The 17,397-nt window shown below is 30.2% G+C and overlaps 1 protein-coding gene across 5 annotated transcripts in view; it reads right to left on the bottom strand.

Annotated features, from left to right (window-relative positions):
- Window positions 1-13,509, bottom strand: part of LOC100207168 (regulator of G-protein signaling 19) — a 21,030-nt gene extending 7,521 nt beyond the window's left edge. Inside the window, exons 1-3 of one of the 5 annotated variants that reach the window (XM_065814052.1) lie at window positions 13,365-13,509; window positions 12,703-12,809; window positions 12,590-12,619 (exon numbers count right to left, since the gene is read on the bottom strand). In XM_065814052.1, the coding sequence (XP_065670124.1) occupies window positions 12,590-12,619; window positions 12,703-12,806 (134 nt within the window). In that variant the 5' untranslated portion in view covers window positions 12,807-12,809; window positions 13,365-13,509. Of the gene's footprint in view, window positions 3,810-12,589; window positions 12,620-12,702; window positions 12,914-13,364 lie in introns of those variants that run through there. The other 4 variants (XM_065814054.1, XM_065814053.1, XM_065814055.1 and 1 more) reach the window with 4 other exon arrangements.
- Between the last annotated feature and the right edge of the window lie 3,888 nt (window positions 13,510-17,397).

Below are 17,397 nucleotides of genomic sequence, written 5' to 3' on the forward strand. Positions count from 1 at the left end.
ATAGAAAAAAGTTAAAATATAAAAATATGTTGTAAAAAACATAAAGCAAGAAAGAAAATGATTATCTTTTTATTTATTAAAGAAAAAAACTAAAGAAAAAATTCGAATTAGTATTAAAAAGTCATAGTAGAATAAGAATTAGAAATACTTGAAAAAGATTATAAAATTTGAATTTCTTTTTATAGAATTAAATAATCGCATTACATACATAAAGAAGGCAAGCGGATTATTTATTTTTTTAGAAATACAAAAAATTAAAAAGATTTTGAAAGAGATTGTTAAATTTAATCACCACTTAAAAGAAGTTCTTGACATGGGATCTAAATTCATTACATTTAACATAAAAAAACAAACAAAAAAATCTGGATTAAGCGTTAAAAGCTGAACAGTAAAATAAACAAACAATTATAAGCTCCAGCAACGGAAAAGATTTTAAAAAAATAAAATATTGATATGCAAATTGGGATTACAATTGCATTAAAAAGAATGATTTTTTATCAATAAAACTTACGTAACAATAAAACTAAAATTTTTGCAATATAATTTTTCACCTGTGGTTTAAAGCAAAAAATTTTTAAAGCGGTTTAAAACAAAATAATTGATTATCTAATATAGATAGGAAAATACTAACTATAATTAATTATGGTCAGCTAATCTAAAGTTACTCTTTTATTCAATAAAAGGTCATATGGCTAATTTTTTGAGTAGTAAATAAATTTTAGTTGATCGTATCGCTAACTCGGGAGTTTGCCGAACAACTTTTAAAAAAAATGCAATGTTTGATTGGTAATTGTTAAAGAAATCGTTAATACGATAGCTTTGTGTACGTTTATTTTTAACTCTGTTCTTTTTAAATTCTATTTACAACTTTTATATATAAACGGAAATTCTCGAGGGCGTAATTATGTACAAAAATATCTTATGACTGGCAGACTGCCAGTCATAAATGCAGTAGTAAATTACATCAATTTAATTATTAAATTTATGACAAAAATAGTCATAAGCATGATAATAAATCTTTATAACGATCAGCCATTATCACATCTCCCCAAGAACTAAAGTTCCTAAGTAACATAGTCATTTAAACATGTCGGATTTTTTTTTCCTCTAGTTGACAGTCTGATCGTCGGTAATAAATTATCGATGATTTCTCTGCCGTCAGTTTCCTCATCAGCGTCAACAACTATTTCTTCCTCTCGTGCTAGAAAAATATCCAAATCTAATTGTAATTCACTTTCATTATTGTCAACCTCTTCATTGATAATAATTTTACTTAAAGTGTTTGTAGAATTTGATGCAGGAACTATTCTCACATTTCATACATGTCTCGGTAAACCGATAGTTTTAATATTTGTTTGTGAGTATATCAGTTACAGTACCAATTTTCCAAACTAAAGTGCACTTTGCACCTGCAAGGCGAACATAAACTTTTTCTCCAATTCTAAAGGTTTCCATAACTCGTTGTAATCCGAGTTTCAATGTTTTTCTCCCCTTGAATTGTTCGACGCCAGACGTACTTATTTTTTTGAAAAGCACTTGTAGATTCCTTTGTGTTTCCATCGTTGGTGTTGCATTTTATCAAAATACCGCTAGTAACGAACATATTTGTGCACTCGCTGCTGTTCGTTTTACTGTGTGGTGATTACACTCCATAATCCCATTTCCTGATGGTCTATATGCACGTCTATACATCTTTCCTGCATACCATTTCACAGATATGTTTGAAAATTCACTAGATCTAAACACCGTTCCATTAGCCATCAATATTTCTCGTGGTGGGCCATACTCCCTAAAATACAGATTCTAATTGACTTACCACACTTTTGGTATCTTTGCGAGGCAACTTTCTCCAAAATGCAAACTGGATTGGTCCACAGTAAATCATTGTTAATTATGGGCACCGTTTGTAGCGAATCACAGGCAATGCGATACCATATATCTGGTACATCTAGCACTCCATGTTCCCATTTTATTGGTGCTGGATCAATTAAATTACATTGATAACATTTGCACACACATTCTTCAACGTCTTTTCTTAATACGTGCGGAAGTCTTTGTTGCACTGTAAACATTGTCCGATTAACGCAAAAAATGATGCTTTGAGTGACAATTACGAACTTCTGTTGCAATATTTCCCATTTCAATGCTATATTCATATCATATTCTTTTATTAAATCTTGCAATAGAGAAAGTCTTTTTTTAATAAGCATTTCTGATAATCCGTTTGATCGAACCCTATGAATTTCAGTCAGCATACTTTTTAACCATCCATAAACTGTTACTGAATTGGTGAATACTGAAAGGTTCTTTATATCCCACTAAGCGGCTAGATTTATCCACCACAGCATCTAATTCAGCAAATAAACATTCATGATATCATTAATAATTCAAAGCCAGACTGCATCCTCAATTATTACGTCATCTTATTCTATAGCAACTCCCGTTGCCATGCTGCTTGTATTACAGCGCAATGTTGCTCCATTTTGAATCCCTTCAGCATCCCATTTCCCTCTTAGAGAATCATTACCTTCCAATTGGCGCAATACTTTTATCAACCATGACTGAGCTTAATCTCCGATAAGAACATCTCAAGCATCTCCTTGGGTATGACGTTTTATAAAACTGTATGCAATTCTGAACCAACATCCACCAGGATAGTGACCTAATAAGTGTCCACATATTGAAAATGTCTCCGTCATGTTACTTTTTAATTTTTAATACTTTGCGACTTTGGGAATGATGTTTTCATGTTTCCAATAAACCTCTTTTTTTTTTCTAAATAGTTGCAAGCCCTAACACTTGTGCAGCATCACATTGCTCTTGATCTTCGGCTGCCGATTCATAAAGCGCCAATTGGTTCACGACATTTTCAACTGATGTTTTGATTCATCTTGGGTAGATGTTAAATGCATCAAGCTAATGTCTTTTTGAAGGTCTCCTAGGCAAAGACTTAAGGAGTAAACAGATCCTATCTGTTGACCAGCCTCGCACCCATTCTTTATCTATTAGGCTGGCGCAGATGTATTTTTAATACATTGTTTCCAGTTAAGGATGTTGAATCCTGGATCTTCTTGACTCAATGCATCACTTTTGCTTGTGTCTCTGTTTTTTTGACTTGACAACTCATTCTATTATCTCCTAATGAGGGTACAGCTCTAAAACTCACTTTTATGGTTCTGAGGCCGGCTGGTAGTCAGAGTTCCGGAACTCTGTAGTAGCTCTCAGAGAGGCTGATTCCATCAACAGCTGAAAAATATCAAAGTATTAAGAGTGCAATTTTGCGCATGGATAGTGTCCCTGTTTGTACTTTTGGAGTGCATTGCCAAGGCCACATTTGGAGCCCTTTGTTACGGCTTATGTTTATTAGTAGTAATAAGGCAATTGCTTGGGCTATTAAATTACAAATTTAACAATGAATAAAGTACCAAAAACTATTAAACACAAAAAACCATCATCATCAACAAGTTCTCTAAACCTATCATTCACTAACATTCTTGGTCTTCGAAGTAACTTTTCTTCTGTTGAGTCTTATCTCTTACAAAGTTCACCAGACCTACTTGCTCTTTGTGAGACTAATTTTAGTTCAGCTTACTTATCTTGTGATCTTAGTGTTGATGGTAATCTTCCTTTAATTCGTAAAGACTCCAATAGTCACATACTTGGTCTGGGCATTTATATTTGTACGAATTCACCTATTTGTCGGGAAACTAGGTTTGAATCCACACACTATTTTTTTATTTGCTTTCGTTTAGCACCACTTCACTCTATCACCTTTCTATTTGTTCTATATTGCTCTCCTTTATCTTAAGACTCTTTTTGATGTTATTTCTGATCACATTGACCAAGCCCTCTTTCTTCATCCATCAGCTAGTATTGTTGTTGTCGGTGACTTTAATACTCATCACCCTGCATGGCTTGGCTCTAGTGTCAGTGACTCTGCAGGCATTAAAGCCTCTCAATCTCTAACTCAAACAGTCAACTTTCCAACTCGCTTTCCTGACAACCCGAATCATTTACCTTCTCTACTTGACTTATATCTTGTTTCTGATCCTAGTCAATGCTCAGTGTCTCCACATTCACCCTTAGGTGCTTCCGATCACAGTTTGATCTCTCTAAAACTATTATCTCATTCTTCTTCACCACCTGAATCCCCCTATCATCTTTCCTCTTACAACAACCTTAAAGCTGACTGGGATGCTTTTGTGATTTTCTTCAAGATGGCCCTTGGGTAGAAATCTTTCATCTTCCTGCTGATAAATGTGCTTCTTACATAACTTTGTGGATTCAGGCTGGCATGGAATCTTTTATTCCCTCTCGACGATTCCAGGTCAAGCCTTACTCTTCTATATGGTTTTCTTCACATTGTGCTGCTGCAATTGCCAATTGAAACCATTACTTCCATATCTATCAGCAAAACAATTCTTTAGAAAACAGTTGTCTGTTTGTTACTGCCAGAAACCACTGTAAAAAGGTTTCGTCTAATGCTAAAGCCCGCTATTCTCAGGTCATGAAATCTTGTGTTTCATCACAAAAATAAGGCTCTAGTGACTTCTAAAGAATCTTTAATAGTATCAATAATAAGGGCAAATCTGTTATTCCACCACTCCTGTATGGTTCAGACTTTGTCACCTCACCTAAAGACAAAGCTGAATTGTTTGCTAAGAACTTTTCATCAATATCATCTCTTGATTCCATTAGATGCGTTCTACCTGATATAGCCGTCAAACAAGCTGATCCATTGCTTGACATTCGTATTACTCCAGCTTCTGTATCTAAAGTGATTTCTTGCTTAGACTCTTCTACAACTTGTGACCTAGACAACATACCTGTAATAGTCTTGAGAAGTGTTCTCCGGAACTGTCGTCTATACTTTCAAAACTATTCAACAAGTGCTTATTAGAGTCTTGTTTTTCAGCCTGCTGAAAAGCGGCATCTGTTATCCCTATTTTCAAATATTCTGGAGAGCGATCTGATTTGTCTAACTACCATCCTATTAGTCTTTTTCCTATCATAAGCAAGGTTTTTGAATCTTTAATCAAAAAAATCTCTCACCTTGAATCTAATAACTTACTTTCTGATCATCAATATGGATTTCGATCTTCTTGTTCTGCAGCTGATTTGCTAACAATAATAACCGGTTTTATTGTTAGCAAATCAGCTGCAGAACAAGACAGCACTCTTCTACTTATTCTGTAACTTCCTCAAAGTTCTATCTTTCTGGCCCTATACTCTTTTTAATTTACATTAATGATCTTCCAGATATTCTTACATATAAATGATACTACCATTTATTCTTGTCATGATAAGAAGCCAACACCTTCTGATTGCTTGGAGGGGACATTTGAGCTTGAAAAGGATCTCACTTCTGTTACAGCATGGGGCTCACAGTGGCTGGTGAACTTTAATTCAGATAAAACTCAATTTTTTTCAGCCAATTGTTATCGCAATAATTTAGATCTTCCTATATTTATGAACGGTAATGCACTCGATGAGTCATCTACCCTTCATCTTCTAGGATTAACTCTTACTTCCGATCTTCCTTGTAAATCATATATCAAATCTGTTGCAAAATTAGTATCTGCTAAGGTTGCATCTCTTTATCGAGCTTGACACTTTCTTACTTCGGATTCTATTCTCTATCTCTATAAATCTCAAATCCGGCCTTGTATGGAATACTGTTTCCATATCTGGGGTGGATCTTTTAATAATGCCCTTTCTCTTTTAGACAAGGTGCAAAAACGCATTGTAAACATAGTTGGACCTGCTTTTGCAGCCTACCGCCAACGATTATCACATTGTCATAATGTCGCTTCTCTTTCTCTTTTCTACAAATGCTATAATGGGCACTGCTCTAAAGAGCTAGCGCCTTTTGTGCCATCAACTAAAATTCATTCTCGTGTTACTTGTCATTCAATTAAGTGTCATCCTTTTTCTGTGACTGTTCCTAAGTGCTCCAAAAACTCTTATTTGTCTAGTTTTTTTGCTCGGACATCAGTTCTTCGGACTTTGCTTCCTTCATCTTGTTTTCCTGATTCATATAATTTGCGATCCTTTAAGTTGTCTGTCAATCGTTATCTTGCTCTACAATCTTCATCTTTTCACTTCCAGTAACTTCCAACTCTAATTAGTGGTTGCTTGCAGTCTTGTTGGAAGCAAAGATGTTTAAAAAAAAAATGTCTTATTCAAATTAACGATTTTGTTGTCAATGTAGTGGTCAGTTGCTTTACTTATGCCTGCATCGAGATTCAATACTCTGCCAAAGATTGAAGTTTTAAGGACAGAATTTAACCCAAAACCAAAACTTATAAGATCAACGTGTATTTGCATATATGTGCATCTAAGAAGCGTTGCAAATTTGTCTCCAACAGTTCTCCATCATCTCACTGTTTCATCACATGCGTCAATTGAGGCATTATGTGAATTAAAATACTGATTCAACTCGCCAAAGTCCAAAAAAGGTTGTATCTTCCTTTTATTTTTGATTCAATTGTTTTTAACGGGACAATCCTTTCTGTATTTGTTCATCTATGTTGCATGGTTTCAACCCACCATTTTTTTACCCATGAGTCCGTCTCTTCATTAAATTGATGACCTAACTGGGATTTTACTAGTGCTGCGCGACAGAATTCCTTAGTTGTGGTTCACCTTGTTTCCATTTATATTTAGCAGTCCACTTTCTACCATCAAAGTTTGAATCAAAGTCCTTGTCCTTAATACCGACAGCTTGCTTCTCTATATAAATTAAAATAAAACCAAATTTAACTTTGGATATGAAAACCGGCTCTCTGAACCATGTTGTTTGAAATAATAGTTCGAGTATATCCGCTGTCAACCAGTGCTTTTCCTGAAAAGGTGTTCACCTGCACAGCACATGTTGGAAACGCTGTTAGTTGTTTAGGGAAACAGCTGGTGCTGGCGATTCCCCATTTGAGTTTTCCTGATGCAACGACCAAATTCTCGCAACACGTTTCGAGAATTTGGTCGTTGCATCAGGAAAACTCAAATGTGTCCGGTTTTTCCACATCTGAAACATTTTATTTCATCGTTAACAATTTAGTTCTTTAAAAAACATGTTCGAGAAACACGTTTAGGCTTGCCTCAATTGTAGCAGTTAAAATCAGAAGCGGATGATTTCTTAACGTTTATAGAATCCAGAGATTGTTGTTGAAACATATTCTTCTTTTATTGTTTCCGACATGAGTACTCTTGCGTGTTTTAATGCATCCTGTAAAATGATCCCAAATATTTTTACTTGTGCTTTGAAATTTCACACGGCAATTCAGTTATGAACGCTTATTGTAAATAATTCTTCGCTTTCAAATTTGGCTAAACACATAAGTTGACGCAAACTGGAACCGACTTCTGTGCTAAAAAACTGTCACGTTTTTTAGATTTTTTTTTAGTTAGCATAGTGAAGACGTGCTTTGTTGGAAAACCTTTTAGAATTTGATATCAACATAGATTATTTTTAGAAACTAGAATACTTAAACTTTATTACTGTTAGATTTAGATTTATAGATTTTTTGTCGCACTTTTGGTACCTAATTTTCATTCGGCCGAAATGATCGGGGGAAACATAGGGGTTAATTAAACATTTTTTATATTTGATTTAGATTAAATAAAATTTTCATTAAAAAATGGAAAATAAGGACAAATTATTAATTTAAATGAGGTAAAGGTTTTCAATAATGTTTCCAATTTATTAAAATTTTGAAATGAAATTATTAGATAGTAAAATGTTTTTTGCTTTTTTGTTGTTGTACTTCAAATAACCAATTAGATATTTCATAATTGAAAAAATTTTTAAATATGAGGGTGTGTTAAAACATCATCAACACATTTACCATGAGTTTTATATTCACCTTCCATAGTTAGTAGTTGTCCGGTATTAATTTATAGAACCTTTTTTATACAGAAAAAACTTTATTTTGGGTCTTTAGGGAAACAGTAGCTGTATTATTTTATCTTTTTTTTTTTTTAAGATTGGGGGGAGGGGGAATACGTTCCTCCAATAAATCAATGAAAACACCACTTGTACACGTAAATTCTTGTATAGCATAATTTTATATTGTATACTAAAGGAATTCATTTTAGTAAAGATGAAAGTAGTTACAAAAGCAAGTCATTTTCGATACTATGATGTATCAAACCATCACCACTACACCCACCTTCATCGTTAACATACGCCTCTCATATACTTTGGTATATAAATTTATAGCAACGTTTTTGTATATTTGAACTATTTATGTCTTAAAAAAAGGCTTTTTTCTAAAAAAAATTTTCAATTTCTTATGGTAAAGGTGGTGGTTTGTTACCGCCTCTATCCCCTGGATACGCCCGGTGTTTAGTGGTCAATATATTTTTGTGGCCCACTCTTGCACCTATCATCTGGCATCAAAATGTTTGTATTTTGATAAGAATTGACAAAGTTATGACTATTTAAGTAAAAAAAAAATTTGTTTGTGACCACAGTTTCTTCAACAAATCCATATATCGAAAAATTGGTACTTAAACCGTAATAACTTTTGAAGGAACTTTAAAAAGCTTTTAAAATACTGTGCTGATACTCTTCCTAATGATATATAACAGTATAATATTTAAGAAATTTGAAATTTTTACTTACGTACCTGTTAAATAATAATAATAAATTTAGTGATATTCCAATGATTCGAACATTACAGTGAAACTAAATTCTGTAACTGAAGCGCGTAATATGTTGAATTGGCTAAAAGTAATGTGCATTTTTTATTCTAGAAATGTATTTAGGGGAGATAGGGCTGCATTGATCGCCGGGGCAGTATGGTTTTTTAACTTTTATTCGTTTATTTTTGCCTTTTTTTGACAGGAGTTGCAATTTAATTAACCATAATTATACTATCCTTTATTGTTTATTCTAATTTTTTTTATAAGATTAACTTCTGCGTTAAGAAGAAAAAAAAGATACAGTTTTTCATCATGGAAAGTGATTTTTAAAAATAGTTTTTAAAAATAAACTTTAATTAGATTTCCGTATGAATTTTCAACCATTTTATTGTGAACTTATATGTGTTAAGTGTAAAATAAATTTGTTTTTTGAGTTGGTTACAATATTTAGAGAAGTTATTGGCATCAATATGTCAACTGTACCTATTTGGGCACATTGATTGTTGACCTATATTGATTGTTTTAACAATATTAATTTTTAGTTTTATAGAAGTTTTACAATTAGTTTACATAATTTTATTATGTAAATTATTTTTTTTTTAAACAAATATTTTATTTTTAAAATATTTTTAATTTCAGATCTTTACATGGTTAGCTATAGAAAAAAACAAAAAACAGATAGAGTTGCTATACCCCGTGTTACAATTAAAGAGCTGTTGATGAGGTTTTAGAGGGAAGACCAATGAATGTTTAGCTCACAAGTTAAGCATAAATCGAATGACTTTAAAATGATATTTTCATTAAAAGAAGCTCAACCCAAATGAATCTTTTAAGCCTTATTACAACAATAAACAAGTTTTTACTGCAGAAGATGAAAAAAGATTATCAAAAAAATTAGATTACTATATGCGTCAAAAATGAACTATGGACAAAACAGTAAGTAACCAATATAAATTTGATCCTTACTGTATATATAATATTGATAAAACTGGTTTAACAACTCTACAAAAATCAGTTAAAGTGTTAGCAGGTGAAGGAAGTAAACAAGTTGGAAGAACCACATCAGCCGAACGAGGATCAACTAAGTCAACACGATTATTGGCAAATGAGTTTGCTGTAAAAAATAATGAGATCTGAAAGTTTCAAAACTCTAGACTAAGAATCTGCTAGAAAAAAAAAGTTAAGAGTAGGCAACTAAAAACAAGGATATTGACTGATACTCCTATAAAAAATGAAGTTCGTTCGTCAGAAGAAAAGAAAACACTAAACCAAACTAACATAAGAAACTCATCACAAAAGATAAAAAAGGGAGAAGTTAAAAACTGCTTGCTTTGAATTAAAAAATGATGTAAATCAAAAGCAGCTTCACGACTTGACTTTGACAAATGATGATAATATATATACAAAAAAAATCTTGTAAACTTTAGTCTTGTATGTACTTTATGTAGTCTTTGTAAACTTAAAATTGTGTGTTCATATAGACTTAACAAACTTCAGGTTTTGTAAAACTTTATACATATATATGTTAGTAGTATATAACGGGCATATTTTCATATATACAATTTCATTTTTTAATGAAAAAACTTTGTACACTGGTGCGTATAAGGTGTTGCTATGGTATATTTTATAATAATTTTACTTTTTTTTTTTTAGATGTATGTTATAATATAAACTAATACCCTTCAACTAAAGCATTTAAAGCCCTTAGGTATAGCAATATTATTAGTATAAATAATGTTACCCATATCAGATTAAAGAGCCCCATATCGGAGATCATAGTACCCCATTGCATAGGGTACATTGATCTTTTGTAAGGGTTGTTTTAAAGTTAAAATGTATTATGTTTATCGATTTTTTTTTATTAAAATACTTATTTATACTCGAAGACAGATTGTTCTAGTTTAGTTTTGTAATTAATAAGTATTTATATCTTTATTGGGTAGTTGGCAGTATACAAAGTACTGCTATGGCGATCAATGCGCCCCATTTCCTCTATTATTAATTTTTAATTCCATTACTAATTTTTGATAGTATATGAACCATTATTTTCTATGACCTCTTTTTCTGGTGTGGTTTATGTAGAGTAATTATTTTTTATCTCCGGTAATGACATGGTCAAGTTAAACGTGTGATGCAAAGATAAGCGATTCATCCAGGTGTCTGCTTGCTAACTTAGTCAACAAGCAATTCTATTCAAAACACGTGAAAATTGTGTTTTATAATACCTTAAATGCATTTAAGTTTGTTTGCTAAGCAGCGCTTAATTAGTTTCGGATTTTCAATATGATTGCAATTATTTCTGGTAACTTCGTCTGTTCTGTAACCCGACTGATACTAATAAGGTAGGCAGTGCTGTTCATGGTCCTAAAAATTCTCCTTTTTACGCATAATATAAAAATTGCAACGCGGAATTTTAATTTACCTGATAGGCGACTTCAATACATACGTATATTCAAATCATGAAAACTTCAAAAACCTTTTTAGAACTTTTAAAAAAATTGCTCATTCACTTTTAGTCAATCTAATAGATTACATTAAATACACACATACACAATACACATGTTATATGGCATACTAAAACAAATATTTTAGTATGCTAACTAAGAGGTAATATTTAGTTTAAAATTTCAGTTTAGCGCATATAAAGTATTGCAGTTTCATTAAATTTCGTGACCATTGTTGTCACCATTCTTAGCCATTGTATTCATTTTTTAATTTAGAGTTTATGGTACTGTTTCAAGAAAACTAACAGCAAAATATGAAATAAATAATTTAAAGAAATGTTTGCAATTTTTTAAATAAGAAAACGTTATATTTTTCTTCTCCAAACATAGTTCGTTGCTTTACCATCGTATGCTACTTTGCTACAAATGTTTGTTCGCTTAAAAAACGCATGGTTGGGTTCAAAAGTTATCTTGGCGCTACGGCTGCTAAGTTAAATTAAGTAAGTTAGATTATTACCTCTAAAGAAAAATTATTTGATAAATTTTAAAATTTTGAGGATTTACCAAATTTACATTCTTTGTTTTTGTTTGTGTTGAAGTTTTTAGGTGTCGCTTTATAAGTCTGTAACAATACTAGTGACGCTTAACCTATCCTAGTAAATATTTTAACAAATAATTAAAAACCAACTATTTGAAATAAATTTTTTTTATAAATTATTCGATTTTAATTTTTTTTTTTCTTAACTTAGGATAAATTGTCCTCAGCAAGATGTTAAAAAAGTAAATGTTTAGTTATTTTTTTTATCTATTCGCTCTTTGCAAAAATGGATGCTACACTAAAGAACACGATTGTTAAAAAAAATAACACATTAAAATATAAGCCTGTCAAGGTATTTTGATGTTCCCTTGCTTTAAGTAAATGCAATTATTCTTGAAATAAAACGGAAGTGTTTTTTTATTGCAAAAATAAAACGTCAACGTCAAAACAATACTTCTGATGTTTTGACGTTGGTGCAACATAGAATATTAGCTTGGTTATTTCTGAAGTTATTGAGTAATAAGGCGATGAGAGAGTGAGAGGATAAAAGATAAGTGGTGAAGTTTGTGTGTTGCCACTCTATTACTACTAATTGCAGTATTACGAGCACTATTTTTGAAATAATTGATTTATTTTTTTTATATAAATTTAACATAAATTTTGAATAACGATGTTATTCAAAATTAATGCTAAATTATAAATGAATTCAATACTTTGTAAAAGATATCTATATATGTCAAAAATTTATAATGATTAAAGAACAAAAATAAAAAAAATAAAAAAAGTTATACTATACATATATCTTTATTTTTCGTATATAATAATTGTATTTTTAATAAATAATTAATTAAGGAATTCCGCTATATGTTTTTTACAACAAATTATCGCTTAAAAAAATTTAAATGAACTTATAAAACTTAAAACTTAAAAAGCGATTTGAAAATGAAAAAAAGAAACATACTACCTATCAACTTCATCAGGTACATACTGCGTCCTACGAAACATTTAAGAACTTCACATGAAAAATCTTATAGCTTAAAAACTTGTCGATTAAATCATATGTTAACAAAACCTTACCTGTTGCAGCAAAAGTAAGAGGTCTTCGGCAATTTTTCTTGCGGTTTGTGTTGCGGATGAGGAGAAATAACTGACCTTCCACCACCCATCGGCTCACCGCCCATTAGCTAAATGACAACAGCATTACTTTGTATACGCTCTATGAAAACTTCAAAACTGCTGTCTTTTTATTTTAAATTCTTTTTTTTTACAATCTATTTCTAATAACAAAAGTAGCAATTTTATTTTGTAATTTGATAAAATTTGTTTCTAAAAGCAATATTTAGGATCCAATGACTTTTGCCCAAATAAAGTCTTTTTAACCTCAACAGGAAATAAAAACACATTCTAGTTTCCTTAATGTTCAAAAAAAAACAATCAAAAAAAAACGCTTCATTAAAGTTGTATTAAATGAGCCCGCATTTTGTAAAAACAACACCGCATTTTATAAGAACGACAACAAACAAAGCATATTTTGCAGGTGCAAAAGATTTCAGGTTGAAAAACAGTTAAAATTAAGGGGAAAAGTGTTATTACTTGAACACTTTTAGAAACGCTTATTATCAAACAACTTTTATAATTATTTTTCACAATCAAAAAAAAAAATTCCAAGCGAACATTTTTTTGAATTCAACTTTTATCTGATATAAAAATATACTTTTTAAATTACGAATGATTATTACCTCTTTTACTTCTTGTTGAAATTTTCGTAACAAAAAAATCCGGAAATTTCACAGCAAAACGCGTACCGAATGCAAAAATAAAAAATAACTATTCATTGAAACAAAATGAAAAATTATTTGTAGGCAGGTGAACCAAGAAAATTTTAATTGATAAATAAGAAAAAAAAACTATAATGTTATCGTGTAAAACCTCAATGCTAAAAGTGCAAAAATGAAGAAAACGCACACCCAGAGCACGTGCGCTTATGCCGGAGAGTTTAAGACTCGTAATTATGCCTAAATTTAAATATCAAATAAAAAAAGTTCTTTAAGAATAGAAACAGTTTTAAAATGTTTGAGCAAGGATTATCTTGAGATAATAATAAACACAAAATAAAATAAACTTTTTTTTTAAATTAAAAATTTTTAAAACGTATGTATGTATGTATGTATGTATGTATGTATGCATGTATGTATGCGCATATATCGAAAACATTTCTTTTGTTTCATTTAGAAAAAATGTTTAACAATATATAATTTTTTTGTAATTAGTTATTTGTTGTTATCTCATATGTTGATTTCATCATTTAATTATTAATATTTTTTTCATTTGAAATAATAAAAGTTCTCCCCTCTACTTTTAAAGGTTTTGAATATCAAGTGCTTTTTTCAGCCGCCTACTCTATTTATAAATTTACAGCAAAAAATCAAAATAATGAAAAGTTAGGAGGTTCTTAAAAATTGATTAAAAAAAAGGTCTAAGTTGTTTATTTTCTGTCAGCTAACATGTAAAAATGTTGTAGTAAGTTTACATTATTTACTTTTATTGTAGGTCTATCGGTGAGGTCGCTACACCAATAGTTAACTAATAGTCTTGATCTATTTTTCCTTGACCTTTTTTTTTTTTTTTACTCAATCTGAGATATGATAATTATTTAATCTAGAGATAGACTCGTTAAATTCACTGATAACTAGGCACTCTTATATTTAGTATAACTAATCTAATTATAAACAAAAACTTTGTTAAAGAATCTAACCATAAAATTAAATGATATGTGTTAAAAAGTAAATAAAAAGTATCAAACGTAGAGAAGAGGCAAATTTTTACTTTTTTACAAATTAATAATTATAACCCAAATAATGCATCCAATAGTCAAAATCACATTTCAGAAATCCAGATAATACATTGTTTTAAATGTCATTCTTAAGCGTTAATAAATAATGGCTTTGTATTGAATCTGGATCTCCTAGTATTACATTTACATAAATCTCTTAAAAATTGACTGTTAATAATAAAAAAAATGTTTTTGGAATTGGTTATGTTGCAATAAAGTACTATTTTACAGTTTTAGAGCCCCCCACAAATCCTGTATTAAGTTACCCCATACTTAATAAAACCCCATTACCTAACAGAAAACAATCGCTTCATTTTTTGTATTATCTTGTTTTTAAAGAGCTTTTGGGTTGAAGTTTACAAAACAGTGTTACTTACCGATAGACATATTGAATAAGATGAACCTTATAAAGTAATTTATTAGTTTTAAAACTTATCAACTTTAAAAACTAATGAATTATTTTGTCATCAAAAAACGTAAACTTCGACACCTCGCAGGCTTAATGACCACAGGCCATAGACATGTCTATGAGTATTTTAATTTTAATTTTTTATATTCGGGTATAAAAAACTTTGAAATATATTTTTAATCAACCGCAGCGAAAGCAAATTTAGCTATTATAAAAAGAAGCATTTAAGAAAAAAAAACAGCTCGAAAGTTTTCAATACTTTAGAATAAAACTATGAAATGCTAATTAAAGAAGCTAAAAAAGCTTTTCGAGGTTAGTGCTTTAGTTTTTATGTGTTTCTACATGTTTTACTTTATGATAATGTTTCTAAGTAGAGAGTGAGGAAGGGAGGATGGAGATGGGAGAAAGAAATCAAATTCAATGTGTTATATGAGACAAAGACACTCCATACAATTGGGGAAAAGCTTATTTCATCCTGTGTTAATGACATTGTAAAACTGTTAATTTTGGATAAAGCGTAGAATATAAACTTAGAAGATAAAGCAAGTACTTCTGTCAAAATCTAAAACTAAAAGCAATATTGCTGATTTGAATGAGAATATTTAGCAGCAAGTTATTTTAAGTTGTTTCCATGTTATATCGAACAAAACCGCTTTTTAATAATGAATCTTTAAAAAAGATATACTTTTCGTTCATGCATAGCTATCTTTCTTACTGTAACGTTGCCTGGGGCAGCACTAATCACACTAGACTCAAAAAAAATTATAGTAAATAAAAACAAGCTGATAGAATAATATTTGGGGCAAACAGGAATGCACAGTTTTCGTCAGCTTGAAGCTTTAAATGTTTATAAGATTAATATTCATCAAGTAAAATTATTTATGTTTAAAGCAAAATATAGGTTAAAAATATAGATATCTCAAATAACATTTTAATCTTACTTTAATTAAATCTCTCCAGGGGCTGATCTCGGGTACGTATAGTACGTCAGTAGACGTACCTAATAATACAAAAACTAAAATTAAATTAAAAAAAAAGTTAATTAATACGTTTTAATGTTGCGCTTAAAAATACTTCATGTCATGTAAATTAGATTTAAGTTTTATAAACACTAATAAAAAAAAATTGCTTCTTGTTTAGACCGGTTTTTGAAGTTTCTAAAAATTCCTCAACTGGAGGTTAAAGTAATATCAAATAAATAATATATAATTAAATGAATCAATGGACTTCCCCAATAATATTGTATTAAACAATAAAAAAATGGTTTTAAACTTTTATTTGATTTTTTAGAAAAGCAAGTTATTAATTTCTTTACTAATAACAATTTTTGGACGTCCCCAAAGTAATACAAACCCTAGTCAAAATTCTTTGTTTTGCGATAATCATGAGGTGAAATAAGTTATAATAATTAATACATGACAAAATACACCAATAGACGTCCCCAATAGTATTTCTTTCTAAGATTTATCTTTTTATTTAGTTTGGTTTTCAGTATATAATTTTTAAGTATTTGATTTTATTTATAAAAAAAAAAAACACTGTCGGACGTCCCCTTTAACACATACACCCTGAAATAAAAAAGGTTTATTGATGATATAAAATGTCGCCTACTGTTTGATGTTATAAATGTTTGTTTAAAAGAGTCACTTAATTATGAAGCTAAAAAAATTATGCAACAAAATGACAAAGTTAATCTCTTTAAATAATAAATAAAAAGGTTTATTACAAAAAATATAATTTCTTGTAAAGAAACGAATCTTGTCGACTCTTGTAAAATATTTAGTTTTCTTAAGAATCAAGTGTTTGCAACATTTCTGTATTAAAGCTGGTGATAAAACTTGTCAAGATCAACTTAGTTATTATAAAAAAATACTTCTTACATAACTAAGACATCCCATCACCTGGTAATAAAGTTTTTGAAGAAGCTATTTCTGATACAGTATTAAAAAAATATTCAAAACTCTGAAAATTTTTCTTTTTTTGCTGATAAAGCCTCTAACTGGTAAAGTAAAGAATAACTATTTTTAATTATATGGTTTGTTGATTCAAATTCAATAAGAGAAGAATTTAGTAGTTTTTTAGATCGTACAAATGGTGTCACGTGTTACAAATTATTAAATCAAAAGTTAGAGAATCGTATTGAAAGTACTGTTCCGTTAAATAAAACAGTAAAAAGGTGTTTGCAAAACACGTTGGGTGAAAAAAGTAAATAGTTTGGATACTTTTCAAAAACTTTGTGCTAATTCCCACAAAAACTTCAGAAGTTCAATTTTTTGTGACACTATTTAGAAGGACTCCATCATACCTTTTAATGACTTTTATGGAGGAGATTTACTTAGCTCCTTTGCTTTACCTTGTAAGCTTAATTTATGGGAACTTTCTGGTTAAATTTATCCTTTTTAATATTATTGAGTTGTTAAAAGTGATAAATTTTCCTGCTAGTGAAAGCATTAAAAATTTTCTTGCTACTTTTCTATTAACTTCAAGTGAATGTGTGCACATTTTCTTCACTCTGACGCCTGAAAAACTA

This window comes from Hydra vulgaris, chromosome 12, assembly GCF_038396675.1.
Source record: "Hydra vulgaris chromosome 12, alternate assembly HydraT2T_AEP".
NCBI lineage: Eukaryota > Metazoa > Cnidaria > Hydrozoa > Anthoathecata > Hydridae > Hydra > Hydra vulgaris.